The sequence below is a fragment of the Tenrec ecaudatus genome, chromosome 3 (genome assembly GCF_050624435.1).
Source record: "Tenrec ecaudatus isolate mTenEca1 chromosome 3, mTenEca1.hap1, whole genome shotgun sequence".
NCBI classification, from domain to species: Eukaryota; Metazoa; Chordata; class Mammalia; order Afrosoricida; family Tenrecidae; genus Tenrec; species Tenrec ecaudatus.
The window spans coordinates 62,178,649-62,190,375 of record NC_134532.1 but is presented as its reverse complement, the minus strand read 5'-3'; the positions used below and the strand labels follow the sequence as shown (position 1 = coordinate 62,190,375).

General features: G+C 43.0%; 1 protein-coding gene across 1 annotated transcript; it reads right to left on the bottom strand.

Moving 5' to 3' along the window:
- Positions 1-11,065: 11,065 nt before the first annotated feature.
- On the bottom strand, positions 11,066-11,373 carry LOC142443420 (NADH dehydrogenase [ubiquinone] 1 subunit C1, mitochondrial). The gene has a single exon (XM_075544799.1). The coding sequence runs from the start codon at positions 11,371-11,373 to the stop codon at positions 11,143-11,145; it is 231 nt and encodes a 76-aa protein (XP_075400914.1). The 3' UTR covers positions 11,066-11,142.
- Positions 11,374-11,727: the final 354 nt, after the last annotated feature.

Below are 11,727 nucleotides of genomic sequence, written 5' to 3'. Positions count from 1 at the left end.
CCATATGTCTGATATCAATCTATAAAGTCCTCTTCAGACTCAAAAAAACACATGCAATGATGCCAAATGAAGGAAGATCACAGACAAGTGGGTGCTAAGTCTTGTGGATCCAATGATGGTAAAAGCATCACAGCGCTGACAGGGGTCTCCACATGGCTCCTCCAGTTCCTAGGGCCCGGGATCTATCAGCATAGTGCCATGTGTCAGGGAATGAGTCTTGAGTCTTGTCAGTAGAGAGTCTCCAAGGAAGTGAGCAGAGACAGGGTCTCCAGCCTCCAAGGAGGAAAAATAGGAGTTCCCAGAACCCTCAGTAGAAGGCCATGCCTAAACAAAGGCCTCATTGGCCATAGCCCGATTAACAGGCTAGACTCCAGCCCTAAACTCTTAATCCTCAAATTGACACCAGATTATGTAACTACCACAGCCAAATCAGCAGCAGCCAACAATATCAGTACAGTGTATTAATAGAGTTTGAGAAATTCTCTATCCTATTCTTGGCATAAGGAGCCCTGGGGGCACATTAGGTAGAGAAACCCTCGACTAGTAACCAAAGTGACCCGTAACCAGTCGCTCCTTGGGAGTGGGAAACTGGCACCTCTCCCAGAAAGACGACAGTCCAGGAAAGCCTGCGGGTCAGCCCTACTCTGTCCTACAGGGGCGCCAGGAGGTAGAGTCCAGTTGAGGGCACACAAAAGCAGTAGTATTCTTGGTATACGCTCATGTTTCTGGCATATCCTGAGCTGTTAAGAAGAAGCTTGAGTTCAAAATTTGCATTCGTCTTGCAAACATAAATGAGATTCTCCAAAATCCATCACATGCTTCCCCCCAAAAGAACCCCAAAACCTTCACTGCCATTGAATCCATTCTGATTCACAGAGCCCCTATAGGACAGATAGAGCTGCCCCTATGGGTTTCCCAAACGGTAAATTTTTATAAGAGTAGAAAGCTTCATCTTTCTCACTCTGCGCAGCTGGTGGCTTCAAACTGCTAACCTTGCAGTTAACAGCCCAACTCATAACCCACTCTTTCACTAAGGCGGTTTATCACTTGCCCTAGACACCACGTATGGCATTATTATGTTCACCTGCCTGGTTCAGCAGGCCCAAGGAGTACTTACACATTGACTATTAACTGAGAGGTCAGCAGGTAGAAACCGCCCGCGATTCTGCAGGAGAAAGATGAGACTTTCTACTCTCCTAAAGAGTTCTAGTCTCAGAAATCCACAGGGGCAGTTCCACCCTGCCCTCTAGGGTTGCTGTGAGTCAGCACGCCACGCCAGCTCTCATGCCTTCTGCCTTCACCTGTGAAATGGGGCTGGTCATCCCCTAGGCGGATCAATGGGGATAATGTGCTGGAAAGCACTTTGAAAATACAAAGTGCAATTCAAATGGATTATTGACAGCTCTTTGTTAAGTGTTCGTTTCATTGCTGAATGTCCTTGAAAGCAAGGCAGCATCGTTTCTTATAAACCGTTTTATAACTCAGACTGTAGTGCTAATTGGGAATGACCTTCCTTCCAATCAGCTCAGCTCCTGTGGTTTTTGCTCTAAAGTCAAGGAAGCTGCTGCATGGATTCTTAGGGTGGAAAAAGGGGCCTCGGGGGTCATCTTGTGCCCCACACACTACCCTCACCCTGTAGTTGGCATCCCTATCCATTGCCACAGATAATGCCATGCTCCTGCTTGGAACTCTTTGGTGACGGTAGCTTCCCAGAACACTCAGCAGCCCCTCATGCCCATGGGTATCTTAACTTGGTGTGAACTTCCATGCAGTCAAAGTCATTTCTCCCCACCAATTCCAAGCCTATTGTTTCAAGTAGACAATGGGCAGCTATACGGTCTGGCCAATATTGGACCCAACAATAGACGTTACATTTTTGAATAATGAAAAAAAAACAATAGCAACATGTGAATGCTATTTTACAACACATAAAACACCGAATTCCTAGTTCAGTGATTGAAAAGAACACAGGTGTATTTGTTTTCATGTGGTCTGTGGCTGCTTTTACATAACACCAGTGAGGTTGAGTCATTGTTACCGAGAAAGAGACTAGATCAACTGCAAAGTCTAAAATATCTACTTACTGGTCCTGTACAGAAGAAATTTGCCAAGTCTTGGTATAGAGTTATGTAAACAATCCTTACCCTTCATTCCACCTGGTGGCAATTACATAATCTACTCTCAATTTGAGAAAAGGGGTGGAGGTTAGCCTGCCAATCAGGCCATAGCCATTGAAGCCTCTGTGTGGGTATGGCCTTCTCCTGAGGATTCTGGGAACTCCTGTCTTTCTTCCTGGAGGCAGGACACACTCTCTCCCTGTGAGACATTCCTGTTGACAAGTCACATGGAGCTACACTGATGAAGCCAGAGCCCTAGAACTGGAGGAACCACGTGGAGACCCATGCCAGTGCTGAGATTCTTCCACTGCCACTTGACCCACAAGACTTTCCACCCACTGGCCTGTGATCTTTCTGCATTTGGTATCATTGCATGTGTTGCATGAGTCTGAAGAGGAATTTATAGACTGGTATCGAGCATGTGGGCTAATATCAGACTTATAGACTAGATCTGGACTGGGCTGGGATGTTCTCTTAATATAGAGTTACTCCTTATAGAAAGCTCTTTCTTGTCCACGTATACTCACATGTCTATGAATTCGTTTCTCTAGACAACCTGGACTGGCACACACCTCTTGTCTGTCATTTTGTTGTACTGGGGGATCTTGTTGTGTAGCTGTGTTACTGAGAGCTATGCCATCAGTATTTCAAATACTAGTAGGGTTGTCCGTGGTGCTCAGGTTTCAGTGGACCTTCAAGACTAAGACAGACTAGGAAGAAGGGCCTGGCCATCTATTTCTAAAAAGAACTGGTCAGTGACAACCTTAAGAATAGCAGTAGGAGATTATAGGATCTACTTACAGAAATGAGCCCCTGTGAATGGAAGACACTCAGAACATGAATGGAGAAGTTAGCTCCTCAAAGTAGAGTCGCTTTAATGGCCTGGATGAAGTCCAGGTTTCGAGATGTCCATTTGCTAACATGGCACAACTCGAAATGAGCAGAAACAGCTATAGACATCAGTTATTAATTGGAATGTGGAAAGTATCGACTATGAATCTAGAAAAATTGTAACTTGTCAAAAATGAAATGGAATGCTTGAAGATTGATCTTCTCAACATCAGTGAGTGGAAATGGACTGATATTGGTGTCAATGACAACCTTAAGGTCTACTGTACCAGAACTGACAAGGAGAGAAAGCATTGCATTCACGGTCAGACAGAACCTTTCGAGCCCTCCCCTGACCAGCTCACATAACTATTATTCAACCATTCATTTCAAAGCTGAAGGACATGGAAAGTTTCAAATATGCAATCAAGATGCATTGATAGTTACTGGTAATTAGAATATGAAAGGTGGAAAGGCAGAGGATGGGTAGCTACAAAATATGAGTGTGGTAAAATAAACAATGTCAGCAATTCCATGATTGGATTTTGCAACAACCAATGTCATTCGTTGGAAATGACTTTGTATTTTATTTTGTTTTTTGATTAATCATTTTATTGGGGGGCTCGTACAAATCTTATGATAATCCATCATTTAATGGTATTAAGCACACTGGCACATATTTGCCATCACCATTTCCAAAATAGTTTCTTTCTACTTGATCCCTTAGTCTCAGCTCCTCTTTTTCCCCCTCCCTTGCCCATGCTCTCACACTCACAAATCCTTGATCGATTATATATTATCATTGTTCTTTCGTGTCTTACACTGTCCGTTATCTCCCTACACCCACCTTTCTGTTATTTGTCCCTCTGGGGGTTGGGCTACATATCCATGCTTATGATGAGTTCCCCCTTTCTCCCTGCCCCCACCATCCCCTTACCCTTATGATATCGCTACTCCCACTACTGTTCCTGAGGGTTTCTCTAGTTCCTGCGTATTTCCTCCCTCCCCACCCCCCACTACCATGTTCTACCTTACAAATCCAGCTAGACTGGAGTATGCACATTGGTACAGATAAGAGCTCTCGACACGTGGAATTCAGGACAGATAAAACCCTCGGGAAATGCCTTTGAAAAACAAAATAAATGGAAAGTATACACATGGACCTCTGCAGATGAAAAATATGAGAATCAAATAAATGGCATCTGTAGAAAGAGTTGACCACAGCATATTGAAGCTCAATATCTTATTTAATAAAAGACCAGGAACCAACTGTAGAACAAACCATCAAGTGTTCATATGCAAGTTCAAATTGGAGCTGAAGAAAATTATAACAAGTCTATGAGAACCAAACTAGAACCTTGAGTATAAGCCACCTGAATTAAGAGACCACCTGAATAAGAGACCACCTGAATAAGAGACCACCTGAATTTAGAGACCATCTCCAGAATAGAATTGACACACGAAATGCTCAAAACCAAAGACCAAATGAGTTACAGGATGACTTCACGTTTATTTTACACAAAGAAAGCAAAAATTCATTAAAAGGACAGGAAAGAGAGAGAAGACAAAAATTGAGTTAGAAGAGATTCTGAAACTTGCTCTTTAACATAGGGTAGTTAAAGCCAATGGAAATAATGATGAAGTAAAAGAGACAAGCAAACGATCTCAAAGGGTGGCTCAAGAAGATAGCAAGGGGATTATTATCAGAACCTAAATGGTGAGAATCCAGTTTGCAGAAGGTTAGGGGTGATAGTAGGTGTCCAAGATTCACTTGTGGGAATGACACAGGAAATAAGCCTCCAGTGAACTCCCTCTGTCTACAAGTTAGGGACGGGGAGAAAGTGGTTACTAAACAGAGGAAATTGGAGAGATGAGTCTAGAAGATCAGAGGCATAAAATCTGGCTTGAACAGTTAAAACTTTGTCAGTTGATGCTCCCTCTGATGCATGCATGCTGGACCTGATCTGGTTTTCAACATTTTCTGTATTTTTTGTTTGTTTTTCGGTTTGTTCATATTAGGGCTTTATCTCAGAGGGGTTATATCGTTGGAGCTGTGTTACATGTTTTTCTGTGTTTCGATATATGAAACCCAGGATTGATGAACCTATAGGGACAGCAAGTAGATTAAGGGTTTGTTGGAGATGAGCCAGTCAGGGTGCGGTATAGCACTGATGAAACATACAATTTTCCTCTAGTTCTTTAATGCTTCCTCCCCACCACGCCACCCCCATTCCCCACTATCATGATCTCAATTCTACTTTACAAATTTGGGTAGACCAGAGGATGTACCCTGGTACAGATAGAAACTGGAAACAGGGAATCCAGGACAGATGAACTCCTCAGGGCCAGTGGTGAAAATGGAGATACCAGGAGAAAGGTGGGGTAGAAAGAGGGAACAAATCACAATGATCTACATATAACCCCCTCCCTGAGGGACAGACAACAGAAAAGTGGGTGAAGGGAGACATCGGACAGTGTAAGACAGGAAAAAATAATACTAATTTATAAATTAGCAAGGGTTCGTGAGGGAGGGAGGGGGAAATGAGCATCTGACACCAAGGGCTCAAATAGAAGGCAAATGTTTTGAGAATGATGATGGCAACAAATACACAAATGTGCTTGACACAATGGATGGATGTATGGATTGTGATAAGAGTTGTATGAGCGAGCACCCAATAAAATTATTTTTTAAAAGGGAGGTTGTTGGGTTGGAGGGTTGTTTGTTTGTTTGTTTGTTTGGGGGGTACAGTGATGGTGGTGGGTAAAAAAGAGACAATGTCAAGGCGTCCAGGAAGAAAACGTGTTTGGAAACTGTGGTAGCAACTATACAATTCTACTTGATGTGATTAATCTATGAAATGATACATGCATTAACTCCCAGTTAATAACAAATTTTACAATATAAGGTATTAGTGTATAATGAGATGTGGAAAGACCTGGAGCTACAAAACCAAAAAAGGAAGAATACACTCAGCATATATCAACCTGAAAGAACTGAAGGGGAAAAAAAATCAAGCCTCAAATTGAAACGTTGGAGGATTCTATGGCAAAATAAAAGGAAGATGGAAGGAACAGGCAGTAACTGAGCCAAAAAGAACTAACTGGTCAGTGTGCAACCATTTCAAGAGGCAGCGTATGATGAAGAAACATTAGTGTTGCCCACACTCACATCCCGGGGCGAAACACAAAGGGAGTGCAACAGAGCAGCAAAGAGAACAAAGCATCAAAGTCCCCGATGAATCCTGAAAATAGACTTCTGACTCAGAGCCAGGGCTTGGCACCTCATCAGACCCAATTAGGAAACACTCATAAGGGTAAACACAGACCTGATATATATTTATAGGCTTTTAAAAAATGTCTATCTATATAAAATAGACAGGATCTTTTGCAATCCCGAGGAGAAAACAAAGGGACCAACAGTTCGGGAGGGGGGGGGGCATTGGAGAGGATGATGTGGGGGAAAGGGAGGGGTGAGCCAACAAACCCAGGAACAAGGGAATAACAAGAGATCTAAAATCAATGACCAGTGGAAAGTAGAATGCTTAATGGGGTTTGATCAAGTGCAGTGTAGCTGAGAGGAATTACTGGGAGACAAATGAAGGTTGAACATGAAAGTGTGACAGGAGGAAAGTAAAAGAAAATAGGGGAAAGAACTATGGGGCAAAGGACATTTATAGAGGTCTAAATATAGGCATTTACATATGTAACTATATTAATATACAACGATAGGGCTATTGATCTATGTACATATATTTATATGTTAAGTATTAACCCTATAATACCTAAATTTTTAATATCAGGAAAATATATTTTTTATTCTTCACTTTCATAGTTATCAAGATATATATTAATATATACATTTAATTAAATGCTACAAAAGCATAGTACTCAGCGTTATAGGGTTAAGGTAGCAGATGGACAATGGGCCTTTACTCAAGTCCTCCCTCAATGCAAGAACACGTTGTTCTAATAACCTAGCACTCTGTGATCCTCACCTTCCTGTTACGATCACCGAAGACAAATGGGTGCATGAGCAAATGTGGTGAAGAAAACTGATGGTGCCCGGCTATTAGAAGATATAGTGTCTGGGCTCGTAAAGGCTTGAAGTTAAACAAGTGGATGTCTAGCAGGGAAGCAACAAAGCCCACATGGAAGAAGTCAGCCTGTGTGATCACAAGGTGTCAAGAGGATCAGGTATTAGAAGACCCTAAACAATTATATCAATGTGAACAAGGGGGGTGGTGGTCAGAGTGGAGACCCAAAGTCTATCTGTAGACAATTGGACATCTTCACAGAAGGGTCATAAAGAAAGAGCGAGTCAGCCAGGGTGAGTATAGCACTGATGAAACAGGATTTTTCCGGTTCTTTTATGTTTCCTTCCCACCCATCCCCACCCCCCACTATCATGACCCCAGTTCTACCTTACAAACCTGGCTAGGCCCAAGTATGTACACTGGTACAGATAAGAGCTCTCAATACACGGAATCCAGTAGAGATAAACTCCTCAGGATCAGTAATGGGAGTAGCAATACCATGAATAGCAATATCATTTCTGGAGGAAGGTGGGGAGAGAAGGGAGAGAAAGGGAGAATCAATCACAATGATCAATGTATACCCCCTCCTGAGGGGGGCAAACAACAGAAACATGGGTGAAGGGAGACAAAGGATGGTGTAAGGTATGAAAATAATAATAATTTATAAATTATCAAGTGTTCATGAAGGGAGGGGGGAGAGGAGCTGTTACCAAGGGCTCAAGTACAAAGAAAATGTTTTGAAAATGATGATGGCAACCTATGTACCAATGTGCTTGATACACTTGATGTTATATAAGCTCCCAATAAAACAATTTATTTTTTTTAAGAACAAGGAAGAAAAAAAGATCAGTGTTGAATGGAGACATCCAAGATCATTGAAGGTATTAGCAAAAACCAAGGTTCTGGGAATTAACAGAATACCAGTTAAGATGTTTCAAGGAACAGATGTAACACTGGAAACACTCATTCGTCATATCAAGAAAACTGGAAGACAGCTACCTGGCCAACCAACAGAAAGAAATACATATTTATGCCATTCCAAGGAAAATCGATTCAGCAGAATGCATAAGTCCTGAAATAATGACCATGAATATCACATGCAGGTAAAGTCCTGCTGAAGCTAATTCAAGAGTGATCACAATCGTAAATCAACATGGAGCTATCAGGAATTCAGTGAGGGATACCGTTGCTGATGTCACGTCGATCTTGGCTGAAAGCAGTGAAAATCAGAAAGTCTATGTGTTCTTTTGACTAGGAGATGGCATTCGATTGTGTGAATCATGACAAATTATGAGTAGTATTTGAAATCATGGAAACTCTAAAACATTTCACTGTGCTCACACAGAACCTGCACACACACCAGGCGGCAGCTGTTGAAACCTAACAAGGGACTGTTGCGTGACATACATTCAAGAAAGGGGTGCAGCAAGGTGCACCTTTTGTTGTCCTGCTCAATCTGCATGTGGAGCAAGGATTCTGAGTGGTGGGCTATACAACGAGGAGCGTGGCATTAGGATTGGAAGATAACCTGTGACTGGCAGATGGCACCGCCTTGCTTGCTGAAAGCCAGGGGCCCAAAGCACTTACTGCAGTACATCAAGACTATAGTCTTCCATATGGATGACACGTCCACAGAGAGACAACAAAACTCCTCTCAACTTGACCGATAAGTGACATCCTAATGAGCAGAGAAAACATTGAAGTTAAGGATGTCCTTTTCCTTGGGTGCACAGGAGGAGTCTGAGGACTGCAGCGGTGTCAGGAATGGGCTGCTGACCACAGGAGGAGACTTCACGCTGCCTGCAGAGAGGAGGAGAAGGCTGTCTGCTCTCGTAAAGAGACACCATGTTGGCAACCCTAGAGAGCAGTTCTACTCCACCCTTTACAGGGCTTCTGTGAGTCAGAGTCAACTCCATAGCAGTAGGGTTTTTACTGGGATCTTTAACCAATGCCCATGGAAACAGCAGTCAAGAAGTCACATACCACACTGCATTGGGTATATCTGCAATAAAAGGCTTCTTTAACATGTTGGGGTTCGGGGGGCATTGTTAAAGATGTCACTTTGAGAAGCAAGGTGCTCCTTGCTTAAGCCATGTTATTTTCTAGTTCTTTTTAAACATTTTACTAGCGACTCATACAACTCTTATCACAATCGATACATACATCAATTGTGTAAGGCACATTTGTACATTCATTGCCCTCATCATTCTCAAAACATTTGCTCTCTGCTTAGGCCCCTAAGCCATGGTATTTTTAATCACTTCACAAGCATTCACAATTATACAGAAGACCAAAAAAAGTGATGCCTTTGAATTATGATGTTGATGAAGAACACTGATTTACAGAAGCACAACAAATCTGTCTTGGAAAAAGTACAGTCAGAATGTTTCTTAGATGTGGGGATGACAATTCTTTGTCTCACAAACGTTGGATATTATATTAGGAGGGACTAGTTCCTGGAGAAGGATGCTGTGCTTGGTAATTGGTCACCCAAGGAGGAAGACACTCAGCAAGGTGGCCTGACATAGTGGCTGCAACAATGGGCTCGACCATCACCATGATTGGGAGGATGGCGCAAGACCAAGCCATGCCTTGTTCTCTTGTACACAGGTCACTAGGACTTGGAACCAGCTCAATGCCACCTGGCAGCAACAACACACAGCCCCTCTTTAGATGTCTGAATAATGTTATGTCATTGACTCATTCAAACAAGCCTTATTAGCAGTCTATTAGAGCCTAGGCTCTGCATAAGGATATAAAAGTATATTATAAATATAGTTATTGTCTACAAGTTCAAGAAATGGAGCTAGTAATGATCCTGTGACAGAATTCTCACTTTCCATGCAGGAGACCTGGGTCTGGTCCCCAGCCAATGCCCCCCGTGCCCAACCATCCCTTGTCTGGCAGTGGAGGCTTGAGTCGGGGTGGTGCTGAATGGATTTCAGTGGAGCTTCTGGACTAAGATGAACAAGGGAGGAAGCGCTGGTGATTTACTCTCAAGAAGAGTCTGTGAAAACTCTGTGGATCACAGTGGTCCGGTCCTCGGCCCCTCAGAGTGATGGCATCTGTGAGGGCATCTTTTCATTTAGTCGTGCCTGAAGCATCTGTGTGTCAGGGGCTGATTCGACAGCAGCTAACAACAGCAGCAGCAAGAACATCTCCAAGGACCGACAATCTAGTGGATTGCCTGGCTTTGTGTTGCAGCTTTGCCCCTTAGTAACAGTGCCACCAGATCTGGGTAAGTTACCTCAACCTGTCCATGCCGCTGTATCCTCTATCTGTGAAATGGAAATAAAGAGCCGTCGTAAAGATTAGATGAGAAGAACTTATGAAGACAGAACAGTTTTTGACCAGCATTAAGTACTCAAGAAGTACATATTCTTATTGTTGGCAAACAAATAAACATAATGAAGTACTACTGAAGCAGTGATTGAAATTTATAAGGAAATAGTACAGGTACAAAGTGGGGAGAGGCTGCTTCTGTCTGGCACAGAGGAGCGTTGAGAAAGGCGTGGGAGGTTTGGAGTGGTGAAAGGCAAGCAGGTACTTTTCCAGCACACAAGTGCAATGGGGTGTTTTAAGGAAAGGAGGCTGCAGATGAGAGTTGTCTCAAGTTTACTCCAGGCTTCTCCCAGACGTTGCTTTTTCTTCTCTGCCCTTCATCTATGAGTGGAACATTTCAGCCAATCAAGATAGAAACATGGGTTAGCCAGTCCTGCCCCCCCTTTTATGCCTGTCCACTTACCACGTCAAGCTGATTCTCCCTACGTGCTACCCCGCTCTCAAATCCACTTCTCTATCTCTGCATTCCTTCAATGGACCCTGATGGATCAATTCCCACTTATTCTTTTTTTTTTAATCTGCATTGAATGTTTAATGATTAACCTTTTCCAGTTGTACATTTAACACAACATACCTTCTAAATTGAAACGCTTTTAGTATTATACCTTAAAGTTGACATTTTCTGCCAAGTTATCACAAGATGCATTAGCTGAAGAATAAGGAAGTAGTCTAATTTGTTTCACATAATGAAGTAACCCACAAATGCTGAGATATACATTCACAAATAGCTTTCCTTTCTCATTTACATTCAAAAGATTGTTGAATCCAGAAGAATTCCTGCAGTCACTACATGGAGCAGACTGTATCAGTATTTCAACAGTTTATTCCAACCCATTTCTTCTTTTATACTCTAAAACATCTTCATTATGTTGCTTGATGAGATAGGCCCACAGGAAGACTGTGGTGCCCAAGGTCAGCCCAACCTTCAGCCAATCAGGTTTGCTATTTATCGGCTCCTGAACGTAGAACTTCGACCTCGCTGAAAGACGGCTCGGGAGCCGGGCTGGGGTCAGCAGCCGGGAGACAGGGCGCAGGACCGCGGGTGGCGCCATCTTGACGACTTGGCTCCCCAATTCCCACTTATTCATAGGATCAAATCGCACTTCAAGCCTGAGAGGGTCCCTTCCCTCCATCCTCCTGTATTCCAGCCAGCCTGCCCTTCTTCCATGTCCTCAGATATTTTTTATTCCCTCTGCCTGGAATGTTCCTTGCTGTTTTCTTCCCTGTCTCCCTGCAACTAGCCAAACTCCCTCGCTTGGTGGCCGTTGACACTTTGCTGACCTTTGCACTCCGTTGGTGCCCCATCACAAGCTCTCGGGCTAGTCTGGACTTAATCAGGATTGATTCACTAATTGTTTGCTTTTTTATTATAATCTGTGACCTCCACAAGAGCAGGGCATTTTAAA

Coding starts and splice junctions, on each gene's coding strand:
- LOC142443420 (XM_075544799.1), bottom strand. CDS start 11,373: ATGGCGCCACCCGCGGTCCTGCGCCCTGTCTCCCGGCTGCTGACCCCA.